This window comes from Hypomesus transpacificus, chromosome 1 (genome assembly GCF_021917145.1).
Source record: "Hypomesus transpacificus isolate Combined female chromosome 1, fHypTra1, whole genome shotgun sequence".
NCBI classification, from domain to species: Eukaryota; Metazoa; Chordata; class Actinopteri; order Osmeriformes; family Osmeridae; genus Hypomesus; species Hypomesus transpacificus.
Window position 1 is genome coordinate 9,002,551 of NC_061060.1, and position 16,107 is coordinate 9,018,657.

The following is a 16,107-nucleotide window of genomic DNA, read 5'->3' on the forward strand; positions in this document are numbered from 1 at the left end:
TTGAGTTGGTATGCTTCGGGTGCTTCTGCTTCTGCTGTCGGTCTGGCGCAATAATGACCAGTGTGGCTGCGTGGGTTTTTACAGCTCTCCTCTATTGGCAGCTAGACTGCTTTTAACAAGGCCTAGCGGAGCCCAGAGTCAGCGGCCTGGAGGAGCTATCTCCGAGCGGTGCAGACAGTGAGGTAGCAACAGGCTTCATAAATGCTCCGCCAGGCTTGGTGGGGATGCGAGTGCTGGGGGCCACAGGTCACCACCCCGGGCCCTCGGATACCCGTAATACCACCGCAGAGGAGGTTGGAGTCCTGTTTCTACACATGCCAGTGGGCTAATCAATACCTCAGTGTGAGCTAGGAACAATAGCCCACCCCGACACACCGGGCCCACCTCCCCTAATGGAGTCTATCATTATAACTCATTAAGGCTGACTAAAACTGTTACAACTCTCGCTATTAAACCAAACAAGAGGGACCGTAATCAAGGTTGCACTCCCAACAGGATGTAATGTTGCACACAATGTTCTTGGAAGCCAAATCAGAAATAATTGGCCGTTAGCCACCAGCGATGTCACAGAGCTGTAATGAAGGATGTTTTGAATGACACGTTCGTTCTCTCTCTTTCTCCTTCCTTCTCCTTCCTCATCTTCTCCTTTAGTACCATAATTTCAGTTTTTATTTTTATTTGGTACTGTCTTGTTTCTTAATATCCATTGCATGCATTTTTTTTCTTTGCCTAATTTCCAACCAATGTGTCTTTGTTTTCTTAAGGTTGTCAGCCGCCCTGAGGTTCTCACCGGAAGTGGTTAATGTGTAATGGAGGGCTGAGGATCTTGTGAGAGTGTGTGGGTTTCCAAAGGGGGGTGGGGGGGGGGGGGGGGAGGTTCTCTGGGGGATGGCCTGAGTAACATAAGCCATCAGGGCCAGTGAGAGATCTTTCTCTCCATCTCTCTCTCTCTCTCACCCTGACCAGCTGACCTGGTACTGAGAAGTCCATGTAGTACACACCAGTAACCAGCACCATAGAGGGTATGTCTGTCTGTGCCTCTTTCAGTATCTCTCTACTTCTCTCTTTCCTTCTCTCTCTCTTCTTTTCCCTCCTTCTCCATCTCTTCTGGTTGCTAGTGGCTCTGTCTCCCTTTGTCCTCAGACCCCTCCCCTCTGGGTCGGAGCGATGATGGAACATAACTTCCCTGTCGTTTTGATCCGTTATGCATGGGGAAAAATACAAGGGAGGAAGGGAAGGAGGAAGGGAGGGAGGTACGAAGCGAGATGCTTGCGAATAGTGCATACAGTAAGTCAAAGCAGGTACACAGCTTTATAACTACACAGGCAACAGATTCAAATGCAGTTCACGGCTGAGCTCCTCCTCACACTATGCCCCCCCCCCCCCCCACCACACACACACACACTCACACACACACCCCTTCTGATGCTGAAGAGTGCATATTTAATCAGGGCATGTCTACTCTGACACCTCCATGTCACATGAGCATGTTTGTGTGTAGGCTGTCTGAAGAATGTCATCAGGAAGTGACACGGAGGAAGCTGTTACAGCCTCAATCACACATCTCAACCCAGCCCAGGTCCCCTACCTCACTATAGACTCAGCACTCAACGCCTGTCAAGAATTGTTTATTATAAGCTAGAGGGGAGGCAAGCAGCCTCCCCTCTAGCTTCCCCTCCCCCTTTTTTTGCAGGCAGCCACAGCTGTCTGTATATGGGATTGTGGACTTACAATTATACTGTGCCTATCTTCTCCCTAGCGTAGTTGATTCTATGGGATAAGCCTATTGCAGCTAACAAGCGTGGCGCCTCTCTGCCTGAAAAGGAATAGTCATTTTACCCTCCTCCTCCTTATCCTTCAGCAAACCTTGACATTTTCGTTCGCCGACATGTGAAGTATTTCTTAAGTCCTTTCACACCTTCATAGACAAATTGGATCAACCTATCGGTTAACCTTCAAGAGAAGGGATAATACTACTGCACATTTCTAAAACATAAACCTTGTAACGCTGAGCTGCAGCCCATCAGCTTGTTCCACAGGTGACAAAGCTTCATGTCACATCTCTCCTTGGAGCTTTCAACAGAAAGTAACAGAAAACCAGAAGCAACCTTTCCCTCGGTGTGAGAAGAAAAGAACAAGACAATAAACAAGTTTTACCAATAGTGAAAAGGAAAGAAGCCCGGTAGGTTGACACGCCGGCGCTCTCAGATCAATGTCACTCAGTAAACACTCATGAAGTGCAGTCACACAACTGATGTCACCTCAACACTGGTGCACAGGAAGTGATGTTTGAAGAGCCAATTATGACTTCAATACGAGCAGGACAGGATGCTGGCAGCATCCTAGAGAGGTAGCTTCTCAGCAGTCATTATATATCTGTAGCAGGGAGGTTGTCTGTGGCATCAGGGAGGGTTTGAACCTCAGGGCTAGTGGACGTAAACATGACCAGAAGGGGACGCGGGTCAGAGATGGAGGCGGTGAGGAAGAAACAAAAAAACTATGATGAAACTCCAGACTCCTCTGGTTCAGAATATAAATGGACCTTCACTCCTTTTTTCTCTCTGCTCCCTTGGTGTTTTTGATCATGTCGTCATTCTGAAATGTGTAGGGAGGGATGATGAAAGAGAACAAAATAAAAGGCCGTGTGGTAAAACAAGAGGTCAGAGTAGGTTCAGTCAGTTGAAAGATGAACATAATGGAGGCTCGTTGCAAAGAATCCAAAGCAGGTTAGTAATGAATTAAAGATAAAGGGAACTTTATCAACGAGGACCATTCAGCAACTTTTGGCACCATGCAATCCTCCCTTTTAATAATTGACTGCTACTGACTATTTCAGAATAAATATTGAAGAGTGTGGATGGACATTCTAAAGCAGGACAGATGAGAGGTCCATTGGTCTGGTGATACTGTGTTTCCAGCTCCCTCCAGTCCTTCTTCACTGCATAGTCATTCTATGGCAGACCTTGGACCTGTGTACAGGGACACCGTTTGAGATAATAAAGGCTATAGCGATACCAGTTATCCTGCCAAGAGACCCTTCCCCACCATACTCTAATCTCCACCCACCACGAGTAGAGCGACCAAAGTTAGGCTGTGAGCTACTCTGCCAACTTCCCACTACCACCCAACACGGCCTCCGCCCTAATGGACACTGAGTGCAGTGGTCCGAAACCCCGGCCATGCATCTCCTCCACTCAGATGTGATGGGTCACAGCGGGCTACCCCGACACGACCGGAGAACAGGTTCCTGGAGCTTATCGTCTGTCAAGCCTAATCCTTAGGATACCCTCAGGAGTCCTGCTTTCCTCGCCAATTTACCAGGGTGGTCCGTAGCCTTCACACTCTCTCGCTCTCTTCAGACAAATGAGGTGGAGATGTGGACAGATGAAGGTAATTTGCCTAAGGATGTTTAGGCTTCGGTCCACTTCAGTTGCTATTTGATGAGATCCATGGAGACGTCGCTGTTTACATCTCCCTTGAACATATCTTAATCAATAAGTTGTCACTGTTTCAATATTTGGGTGTGTAACGCTCAGTGCTCTCTGGCAACCTTCCATTCAGATCATATCACTTGTGTTTCTCCATCTCATCTGAAGGCTAGCCTGTGGGCTGTGCTGGGGAACATTTGGGAGTCTGGAGATTCCTCCTGGAGGGTCAGACATTAGTAATGTTCTGGCATCTGAGATGTGAGTGCATCCCTGGATGACTGGGATCCAAGAGAGCAGTCATGGCTGGATGACTCCTGAGCCATTCCAGGGTGATTCCCACTGGACGCTACCCGACTCCTCAACACGCAGGTCACAGTTTGAGGTCATTTAATGGCAGCGTTGTGGGTTACTGCTTAGGATCTGCGTGCCGTCCTTCCATACAGACTAGATGGAACAGCTAAGTGTGACCTTCTGGTGACTGACATCTCTTAGGTTCTCAGGTCAGTGGCTCTGGTCAGATATGGAGATATATGGAGGGAGAAACGGAGAGAGAAAGAAAGATAACATTTGTGGGTGTAGAAAAGGTAGAAGTGGTCCAGATTTTCATGTTGGGCTCGGCTCCAAGCCCAGCTGTGTGTGTGTGTGTGTGTGTGTGTGCGTGCATGCAGGCGGGGGTTGGGCCTCTCCCATCATATTGAAATCATTACTGTGGCTGGGGTCAGTGTGTCACACGAGGGAACTCCTAGTTCCTTTCCAACGCCCCCCTATGCTGGGTCTGCAAACACCAGCTGCACTGAGACACAGAGGGAGACTGAAAGAGAATTTAGAGACCATAAAATAGAGCACAGTTGACCTTGTACAGACAGACAGTTGAATACACTGAGAGACAAGCATTCAAGCACACGAACATACGCAGATGTAACACAGACACAGGCGAGCCCATTTCTCTCTAAATCTCTCTTTCTCTCTCTCCTTATTTATCTCAATCACTCTCACACACACACTCACAAACACAACCACACCCACATTTTGCGAGTGCTTTCCCTCTACCTGATCCTCACCAGTGAGGGCACACATACTCCATGATTTCCATCATTATCATTAGCAGGCACTTCCCCATCTCCCTGTTATCATTAGGCATGATGATGATTGCATGGACGGTAGCTCCTCCTCTCCCCCAGCTCCAGCTCTCATTCTAATGGCCTCACCTTGGCGGGGGGGGGGGGGGGTCTCACCGCCCCTGACATGCCAAGGTCAAGCATGGCAGCGTCACGCTGTTATTCAAATGCCCGGACCAGTTAGTGCTCTCAGAGCCAGATGCTCTCAGAGCCAGATTCTACCTGTCCAGTCCACAGACATGCAGGCATGTTGTATCTGAGTCCCTGGTCATCAACCGAAACCATGCATTCCCCAGAGCTTGCCCAAAATGGTTTCCTTATCGATAGATGTGCGTGCGTGTTGGTGTTGCTGCTTCTTGCATACTGTGTGTGTCACAATACACGATCAACACATGCTCATCGTATTCTCACAATGGAGGCACATTCTTAATGTACACTCAACATTTGGAACTAGGGGACTATATTAACATTTATCTGGGTTAGTTGTATATCTATAGTAGCCTGTATATCCAGACACTTTTTTTATTGACTGGCCTTATTCGATCAATAGTGGTTTGCTATCCCCAAAGAAAAAGAAACAATTTCAGGTCCCTGAGTGAAAGAGAAAAAAGGATTGCCATTTTCAGAGCAGGAGCACGCTTTTGAGATCTTAGATTGAGGGAGGAGTGGAGAGAGGGGTTTACATCCAGACAGTAAATTGGCTTGGGGTTGAGCGAGAGACCTCTGTTTAGCCCTAGTCAATGGGAAAAAATTGGTCACAGCTGGAATTCAGTGGTCAAATGGTGTTTTCAAACCTTGAGTGTGATCTCTATTTTAGGAGGTCCCGCTGGTTATTCAAGGTGCAATTTGGGACCGTCAACCACCACACCCTGTACCTAGTCAGAAGACATTTAGTACCCTGTTTGTCTACTAACCCCCGCTCCTTTCTTTTCTTTTTTCGCTTCATACATTTTTACTCGCCCACCAAAACTCCCCCACACATTGACCCTGACCTTTGGTGGAGGATTTCACCATCTGTGTTCAGTTTTCACTGGAGAAACTGAAAGAGATACAGTGCTTCAAAGTCAACAGGCCCTGAAACATGGCAGGCTAGTGTACACTAGGATATTTAACTGCCTTAACTTAACTTCTCAGTGACTCAAAGGAAGAAAAAACTAAACTTTTGACAAGACACTATAGAGCAATACTACCAAATCAAAGCTGGGTTCACAGACAACAATAATGAGTTCCACATTGTCTCATTGTAGCCACTCATTCCCACCTGTTAGACACCCAGCCATAGTGTATATAAAAGAAGAAAAAAAAAACACCAATGTTATTTAGCTGACCATCATTCTTTGTGTGCCTTGTGTTTGCTCCATTTGTTCAGACCAAAACACTAACCCTTGAGAAAAATGGGTCATAACCACAAACAGTTTTAAATAGTCTACTAAAATTCAATGGAAAGCTTAATATTAGAATACCTTTTGTCTTAAAAGTATCTGAGAACATGGACTTTATCTTCCTAGCAGGTTCTCCGGTCATGCCGACATACTCAATGAGTTCTCAAGCGTTGCACATCCCTGTCTGCTACAGCTATGTATTACAGCAGCACTGTAACATGTCTCTACTTCCTTCCATCCTGTCTGCTTATGAGAGGCTGGCAGTTGAAGTAGCTCAATCCACATCATGGGTCCCAAGAAGAGATGAAAATGTATTGCATGGATGGACAGCCAGACTCCAACCATGTCTTCTCCACTATTTAATCAACTTAAAAATGTGTTTGTAGAAGACCTGTCATTGTTTCTCTTGCTGTTCCAAAAGTCCCTCCCTCCCACATTGCTCGTGGCATGCCGCACTGGGACTGGCGGAAGTAAACACGGTTGTGTTTAGCTTGCTAATACCCTGGACTCCTCTGGCCATCTTTAGGGAGATATCACATGGCAGAGAACCAGCACAACTAAGGCGGGCCAGTAAACAGACTGAGCGCCCAAGTGTTGGAGAACTCTGGTATCAGGAGGCCCCACAGGGCTAAGCTCCATCCAAAACTCACATACAAGGCATAGACGGACGCCAAGGCAGCATTCAAGAGCCAATCATTTTTTCTAGTGGGTGTATTTATGTATTTAGTTTTTCAATAATATCCCTCCCCTTCTTTTTGGCTTTTAGCAGTCTCTATCTGTCACTCCCCCCTTCCTGTGATAATGAAATGTAAGTATTATTCTGGACCAGGATGGACTTACATTCATGTGGTTATCTTGGCAATGGTTGATGTCTTATGTTATTGATAAAACATGATTGTGAAACACGGTTTTCTTCTTGAAAATGTGTTTCCTCCCTTTTCAAGATTTAGTTTCAACCAATTGCTGTGAAATACTGACTATTTATATCACCCTGGCACATTCCTCCTGTCTGACTCGCATGGTCAAGATCAACCAGAGAATGGTATCTATTATTTCTTTTGTGAGCCATCTGGTCCTACTTTTAACAACTTACTACATTTCCTCTGAACACCATAGCAATACAAGCTGCTCTGAAGACATTTGTTTGTATTCCAATCCTATTTGCTTCCTGCCTGTGCTCAGTGTGTCTTTACCCAACATTAATATCTTGGTGTAATAGGGGTTATCCATAAAAACGTAACGAGCCATCTGCACTTATTTTTATTGTTTGTCGTCGTTTCAACGGAAGCTTGTTGCTGGGAGGCTCAGCTTGCAGTCATTTCCAACATGTCCAGATAGAAGCGTCAGGCCTCTCCCCTGCTCACTATAAACCAGTCTGAGCGAGCGAGAGACAAACACTCTCACATCCATGCTAAGTGCTCATTTTTCGTGTCCAGGGACAAAGTAAATAAATTAACAATAATAATCGCTGGTGCTCCTCACTGTTATTAATGTGTGATTAAGATTGCATTATCCCCACGTGCTAGCCTGAAAGCCTGTCAAACAAACGATACGTCTTGACGAGACACGGGTCCGGCCTTTCATTGTGTGTGACAGCTTCAGCAAACCTGCCGGCTGCCAATTTCACCCTCTTCCTCCGCCCAGTAGAAACAGTGATCCTCTAAGTGGACGCATGTGAGATTGCATTAACAAATACCGGCTGTGCAAAAGAGGGATGGTGATGTTGTCAGAGTATTATGTTTTAGCCATTGGACGGCTAGTAAAACACGTTTGATTTTGGCAATTGGTTCTTATCGACTGTCAGGCCAACCTCTCTTGGGGAGGTTGAGTGGTTAAAGCTTCCTTGGCAAGCAAGGCAACCTGGAAACCTTCCTTTTCTTCCTCTAATGTCCGTGCTTGTTTTTCTCTGAGATGAAAAGGAGTCACATGACAAGTGAAAACGAGGCGTTTGTCTCTCAGTTACAGTTCCAACCTGAAACATAGTCGTTTGTGGTACTAAGTATCTTTATGCCGAACCATCTGGTTCTCACCATCCATCTAGTTATCCCGCCGTTCATCTCCTGTACCCTGAGACACACTGGCCCTCTGAGTGAGTACAAACCCTCCAGGACCTGCTTGTCCACAGCACTGGGGAAGCGTGAGGGACATGCGCGGCATCATTGAATCAGCCGGCATGGAGCAGATAGCAGCCAACACCTTCCCTCAACGCTGCTCAGGGCCCCGGCGGGGCAGCAGGGATCGTGATGGGATGCTATCAGATCGGAGGGTATCTGTTTTACATTAGCAGAGGCTCTGACTCTCCGCTTAATTTGAGTTGTCGGCGCAGCCTCTTGTGGGAGGGGGGAAGGTGGGGGCCGTGGGGAGGGAGGGAGGGAGGGAGGGAGGGAGGGAGGGAGGGAGGGAGGGAGGGGAGGACAGCTGAGGAGCTGATGTACAGATCGGGAGTCCTGCTGACAGCGTGAGGCCCCCAGGTGGGCCATCTAGCTAGGGGGTAGGGAGGGTGGGGCATGGGGGTTGGCGGGGGTGCTGTTTGGACATCGATATGGATGGACTTCTCCACTCCTAAAACAAGCACACACGTCCACAGGGGGAGATCAGTGTTTCCTGATGTTTTTATTTTCTCTGGGAATCTTGTTTCTTTGTCTGGGCGTCTCTCCTCGAGAGAATCCCAGCGAGGGAGCTGGATCCCTGCCACCACGCTGAGTAGAAACACACTCGGCACATGTTCCGCCTCCACCAACTGCCTTCACACATGACCCAGGGCATTGGTGGTCTGTGATGTCATCATCAGAGGATCTGTCACTAAACTCTCCATGGTAACAGGGTGGTTTGGGCAGTGTTGGGTAACTATGACCTATTTGATAGTCCACTTGGGATGTTATTACCCCGAAGCAATAACATGAGATGTTCCGCAGGCTTGTAGAATCAAGGGACTCATGATGTCATACCTCCAGATTGGTCTCACAATCTCGCTATGTGTTCCTGTTACAGTGTTATTTTCTGCACTGAAAGTATAACAATACCTCCATGTCCTCATCAAACTTTGATGATTTTGATTTTTTTTTACAGGTTTTTCAAGCACCTCGTTCCCATTATTATTTTAACACCCACATGTCCAATTTCCAATGCCTCACTTTTCACACTCAAAAAGAATTGGACAGCCAGTCCTAATTTAGCACCCTTCAGACAGTTTTGACCGGTCCGGCATTTCACTCGCGCTCCACAAACCCATTAGGGAACACTTTCATCAACTGCCTTTCTAAAGTTGGCCCACTTCTTGGGATCAGCACTCTGTTCGGCCTCTTACTGTAGTGTGGGAACGGGAGTAGCCTGAGAGCTCCTCACAATGCTGGTTCAACTCCTCCTCCGAATATGATGTGGTGAGGTTAAACCACCCCACTGTCACGGCTCAGCAGACATCTCCAGGTTTCTCCACCATGTATAAACAGTGTGATCCCTCCAGTCATGTGTCGACAGCACGTCAGAGTCTGCATGGCGCCTCCAGCCTTTCTTCTCCTCCTGGCTCAGGAGATGCTACCTCTTTGATTGTTTCTTCAAATATGCAGATAGTTCCAGGGGAGCGGGTTGTTTGTTCTAGATTTCCTGGGAGACTCCCACCTTGGGCTTAAATAAATAGAGGAGTTGTGATGATTAGCGTTGAGGAGCGCTTGCAGCTCCCAGAAGCCATCAGGAGGTAGATGAGGAGGAGGAGGAGGGGGGATGAGGAGGAGGGGGGGGGGGGAAACAAGGAGTCTTCCCTCCTTCTGCTGCTGTTGCTACACCTGAGTATACACAAACATGCACCATACCCCTCCCTTCCCTGTCATCCTCCTCTTCCTTCTCTTCCTCTTCCCTTCATTCCTATCAGTTTTCTCCCTGGGGCTGGCTCCTAAGAAACTCTGATAGTAAGCTAATTTGTTTTAGGGGTGTCAGAGCTATGTGTGTGTGTGTGTGCAAGTACAGTACACACACACACACGTTTGTTTCTAAGCCCATCTATGGACAGTTAAGAGGCTGATTAGCTGACACATAGTGTAAAGAATCACCCTGACTCACTGTCATGGAGATAGAGACTTGCCTTCTGAGTCCTTGTCCAACACGTATGGTATTAATGCAGGCTGTGTGCTCAGCCAAGCAGTAGTGTGTGTACCGCTCTCCAGGATTACTGCGAGAACACAATTATCTCCTTGGCTTTGGGAAGCTGACAGACTGAGCCTTGGGGAAGTGGCTGTGTTTGTCAACTATCCACTCAATTCCTCTCTCTAGCTCTCTCTGGCTCTCTCTAGCTCTATGTCTCTCTGTCTCTCTCTCTTTCTCTATCTCTCTCTTTCTCTCTCTTTCTCTCTCTCTCTTTCTCTCTCTCTGTCTCTCTCTCTCTCTCTCTCTCTCTCTCTCTCTCTCTCTCTCTCTCTCTCTCTCTTATTCTCACACACACACACACACACACACACATTTCTAAGGCTGGATGACCGAATGAATTAATGTCTGTCCCCTTCTTATAAAAAACCCACATGTTCATGGCTCCTATATGTGAAGTGGTCTCTTAGGTATCAAACCTATCTGCTGTATTCTTAGCTATGCCTATATTGATAGATCGTCTTTCTCTTTTCTTTTTTTCTGATGTAGTGAAAAAGGACGTGGTGGAGACGGATGACAGGATGACACAATTCAAGAAAAAAGCCAAGGAGCTGCGCATTCTGGACTCGAAGACGGCTCAGAATCTGTGTAAGTCTTTTTACCGCCCTTTATCCACCTGTGTCAGACCGTGCAGAGCCCCTTGTCCCAGCGGGTTAGCTACTGTTAAAGCTCATTCATGATAATGGGCCTAAAGGACCACTAAAGTGTTATGCCAGCAATGTTTCTCACATAGTAGTTGCAGATTCCAAACATCTGTTAGCTGGTCAACCTGTTTCTCAATGCTAGTTATGGCAAGTGTTTTGTTTTGTTTGTTTTTTTTCATGAAAAAGAAACAACCATGCAACCATGCTTTTTTTTTTTACAACCATGCTTAACATTGTTGCTTAACATGCAAACAAGGCCTCAACTGGGATATTGTTCTGGCCATGCCATGTCAGTACATGTTTTATTACATTTTCTGGCAGTAGTTCAAGGGTCACGGCTGCCACACATGGCCGAGCCTCTGCTCTGGTATAACCTGCGAACCAAACGAGAGGGGGCACCAGGCGCTGGCGTGGGGGGGTTATTTGTGACAGTAGCAGCAGCAGGTGTGGACCATATGCTGGAGCTGACGCCATGGCGTCTGGCCACGGCCCTGACCTCTGTTGCCGGGCTGGCACATCAGTGATCAGTTATTTACCAAAGGGTTTGGAAGCCCCCTGGGTGCCTTCCATCGTATCGACAGGTCCTAGTAGTTTTGCGCACACACAAACACTCCGATCCATTCCCTGTGTCCCTCCCCCCGGTGCCGTCTCCACAAGGTATGAGGATTAATTAATTTAGTTGCCTTGGAGAAGACTTCTGGTGATTGATGAGCAGTTCACGAGAGGCCTGTTTTTATTGTGCCCCCACCCTTACTGGTCTGGTGCGTTGCTGTGGATATCCCTTACCTTAGACATGCCATATCTCTAGTATCGCCACATGAAATATTCATGGTAAATGCTAAAAGAACAGGTCACCAAACCATCCTTCTGGTCTATCCCTGTTTGTGTTTCTTTTTTACTGAAAGAGCACTGGGGATCTGCAACAGAATACATCAACAGAAGATGAATACATTCATGTTTGGGAGATGAATCTTGGTGGTGTTGTTGAGGAATACACAGGCATAGCGAGGTGGGGATATGTCAAAAATATGCAGAGGGAAAATACTCGCCCCCCCCCCCCCCCCCACACACACACACACACACGGCCTTCTAGCTGATAGCAGTCATGTCGTCTGAAGACTGTTAGAGCCTTACATCACACGGATCTGACAGATGAATGATATCATCGGTGCAAACAGTTGGGGTGTATATGTCAAGTGTGTGGAAAAGGGATTTATTTTGATTGGGTGAGCATGAGGAGGGGTTATGTGTCTTCATGCATGTGTGTACATAAGTGTGTGTGTGTGTGTGTGTTTGCGTGTGATAGCTATGGTCTAATTTAGGCTATCTAATGGAGGGTGCTGATTGGAAGAAGATAGAAAGATGTTGTTCAGATTTGGAGTTTTATTAAGTTAAAACCTGTAGTCAGTCAGCTTCTTGGACATTGACTAGACATTGAGGCAGCATCATTTTGGAAAAGGACTCTCCTTCTTCTCCACCTCCGCTACATGATCCTCAAGCCTCATTCAACTCTGTGGATATTTCTTCAACATTTTTTTCATTTTTTTCTAACTACCCTGGGAACTGGGTGGTAGTCCAGCTGAAACAATAGATATGTCTGGTCTAAACCTGCAGAGTGGGGGATAGAGAGAGAATCAGGGTCATCCTACCATGGAAAGATATTACCCCCCATCAAACACATATACAAACTCAGCTCACATGGAATTAATCACTGATTTCACACTGATGTTGTAATGCTAACACAATTCCCATAGCAATATTACATCCTGTACTAGATTGTAAAAAAACACAGCATAATTTGATTTAAGATCATATAACAACATAGAAGAACCACCATTATGATGGACATGGTGTTTCTGTGTGGTTCAAGGGCTCGCTTCCTCCTGTCTTTAAATCATGATCTATTGGCCGAACTAGAGATAATGTATTCCTTGTTTTCAAATGCTGTTCAAAGTTCAGTGGTTGCTGATAGATTTATTATGAATGCCAAGGCATTGCGGCAAGGCAAGAAGTTGCAATACATTAGTGAATGCATCTGGCATCTGTCATGGCAAAACCTGTTGAAAGAAAAGTCAGATATCTCACTCAGATCAGATGTGTAAATTATGCTAATAGTTTGAACAGTTGAGCCAAAAACTTTGTCCTAACCAATTAAAATGTAACAACAACTTTGGATAATGTTCACATGCATTTTTTCTCTCCCTGCTGACACGTTAATCCAATCATTTATGAATGTTATTTGAGATGGTTCACCATCAAAGTCAAACTTTGGCATCCATCTCTTTTCACACAGACATATAAACAGACAAGCATGGATACACCCTCTCACACACACACACACAACCACATCCACCCACACACACACACACACACACAGACACACACATACACAAATGCACACACATGCATAATAGGTGTTTCATTCTCACTCATGACACCAAGTAAATGCCAAAACATTGCTCGAGCACTGCTAAGCCACTGATACAAAGGTGATTGTTGTTGTCACTATTGCATTGCAGCCATCTTGAGTGTAATTGATATTACACCTATGTGTAAACAGTTTAGCTATGCTAAAACTGGAATTCTAGTGATGAAACAGATCCTGACTCATCGGTGTCTCTTCCCTTGTGTCTCTTAAAAACTTAGTCGTTTTGATACTTTTTGGATGTACTTATGTCTCCCCCACCCCCCCATCCCCACCCAACCCCCCATCCCCACCCACCCCTCCACCCCCATCCTGGCGCCTGCCCGTCAGAGTTGAGGCTCTGTCAGGTGTCTCCGCGCTACAGCAGAGCAGCTGTGGAGACACTCCTGCAGCTCATTACCACACCTCCGCCGGCGCCTCACACCTGGTGTAGCCAGCGGTCCCACCTGAGGGGCCCACCGGCCCGCTCACCCACCGGCCCGCACACCCAGCTGCCTGGCTCTCCTGCCTGCTCACCCAGCTGCCTGCTCACCCAGCTGCCTGGCTCTCCTGCCCGCCATCCAGCACTTCTCCTCATGTCCCTCACACACTCGACGTGCTAACAAGATGCTGCCCGTTTTCCATTTCCCGTCAACCTGAGGTTTTGCAATGAAGTTGCTTACCTGCCATTTTGCGCGTGTCTTGTCTGCACCTGTGGTGTAACAAAAGGTTACAGGTTGACATTTCAGATTGCTATTTGGTAAATGGTTTCCCAGAATGGCTGTAATTTCACTGGCTTCCATTGTTAGCAGCACATTTTGATGTTTTCTCCCTCATTTTTAGTATTGTTTTGTGTCCGGCGCAACACAAACAATCATTTTGAAGACCTGAATCCCTTTTTTTAAAGTGTCAACTTTGGTCTTTGGTGATCTGGGGGGTTGTGAGCACTGCAGGGTCTCTCTGAGTCTGCCCGTCTAATGAAAACGAGAAGAGAAAATGACTCCTCTTTCTTTCTATCACAACAGCAATTTTCCTGGGATCGTTCCGCCTGCCTTATGAAGAGATCCGTGCCATCGTGCTCGAGGTGGACGAGGAGAGACTGAGTGAATCACTGATCCAGGTGAGTCGAATCTATGTGTGTTGGGGCGTATGTTAATCCCTCTGTGTTAGTGTATGTTAATTCTTTGGTGTGTTTGTGTGTGCTCCTTTGTTCTCAGACATGCATGTGGAATTTATGATGTTGTACCTTTGTGGGCTACGTCTGGTGGGTAGCCTGGTGACCCGCTTTTGAAGCACGGCCATTTTTTTCTAGACTCACCCCCTTTCTCATAGACCTCAGGGACATCCATTCATTCACTGATAATATATGGCCTGGGACATGGCTTGGCAAACTCCCCTAACTCCACCCTGCTTTCTCCTGCCCTTTGTCTTCAACATGATGGATGGTCTTCTAAAGGGTCCCTATTTACACACTGCTTCTGTATCCCTTGTCTCCGAGAATATGATAATTGTAAAAAGGGGTGGGTCGTTTGAGGTGAAGATGCATGAGTTGGCAGCGTGACGCCCAATCGGCAGAGATATTGCCCGCCCTATCCTCCGCCCCTATCCTTTTATCAGGCTTCTCCTGCAGCACTGGCGGCTTTGTTTCTGTTCTCCACTGAAGTAGGAGACACACACCTCAAGAGTCACTAGCGAATGAAAGAGAAGTACATTTCAATGCAATCTTGGCAGTTGATTTAGAGGGTGTTTGTGTGTGTTTTACGTACACCACTAGAGGGTATCCTTCCTATTTAGTGAGTTACGTGTTTTAGAGGCTGAACACATCCTGGCTGCATGCTGTAAACTCTGAGAAACTGGGGTATCGTTGTGTGTTCATTGCGTCGATCATTCATGTCCTCTTGCAGTGCCACATGAGGCTAAGTCATCTTCAGTCTCTCTGCGTTGAAGCCCTTCCCAGTATGTGCTGTGATGATAGATGTCACATTTTTAGATGGTGATATATTGAATATATTTAGATGATTCTGTCTACACAAGCTGCCCCTGCTAGACTTACTCTAAGCTTTGGTAACCTTTAATTGGCTGGCAGTCTGGCAACATGTTGGGGCAGTGTGGCGGCGTGGCTAGGACAGTACTTACTCTCTTAGGATGAGCAGGGAGGTTAGCCGGATGACCTTTTTCAACATCCACTCCCTCAGTCTCAGGGGTATGCAACAGCACGGTTGTGCAACCTCCTCCTCCACAGCCATCACCTTCATATGCTCACTTCACACTCCGCTGGACAAAATGCCCGTCGTCGGTAATGCCCTCACTTAAACACCCAGCACCTCCCGCTGCCCAGAGAGCAGCCACGGGGAGCCACAATATCACTCATGTGTGGCGGCGGCGGCGTTGAACGAGCTGCAAGGAGAGCGGAGATCGGTGATCGGTGATGGGTTGGTAATGTGTGAGGGGAGATCGGTGATGGGTTGGTAATGTCTTAGAGGTGTTGGCAGAGGAGTGCAGAGGGAGGTTGAACTCCCTGCTGGGTGACACCGACCAGAGAGTGTTCTCCATCTGCGCTCGGCTCATCTCCCCTCGCCCCAGTCATTAATCACCTTCTAGCGGCCACTCTCAGCCACATGCCAATCACCATTTACACAGACACACACAAATGGCTGCACAATAACGCACCGCAGCACTCTACACTGCCTAGCCCGGGAAACATGATGTGGATGATGTTCTTTTACCACCCTGAGAGGTGTGGGTTGGACGAAGGTGATCCTAATAAATAATCGAGGGAGGGAGGGAGGGATATTGGTCTTCATGGGGAGAAAAAAGAAAAACATATTTTTCCTCCCCTCCCTTTTTGTTTCTCGCCTCTTCGCTTTTTGGGGTCAGAGTTCAGAGTGTGAAGAGCTGGCTCCAGCCCTCCTTCAGTCCAGGGTCAAGGAGATGTCGACACGCTGAGGACAGCAGTGTGTCAGATTGCTCTTAGCCCCACCGTCACCTCCACAC

General features: G+C 47.1%; 1 protein-coding gene across 4 annotated transcripts in view; it reads left to right on the forward strand.

Annotated features, from left to right (window-relative positions):
- Positions 1-16,107, forward strand: part of diaph2 (diaphanous-related formin 2) — a 232,401-nt gene that overhangs the window by 165,676 nt on the left and 50,618 nt on the right. For all 4 annotated transcript variants that reach the window (XM_047039318.1, XM_047039237.1, XM_047039480.1 and 1 more), the window contains 2 exons: positions 10,555-10,653; positions 14,139-14,233. In XM_047039318.1, coding sequence (XP_046895274.1) covers positions 10,555-10,653; positions 14,139-14,233 — 194 coding nt within the window. The remainder of the gene's footprint in view (positions 1-10,554; positions 10,654-14,138; positions 14,234-16,107) is intronic.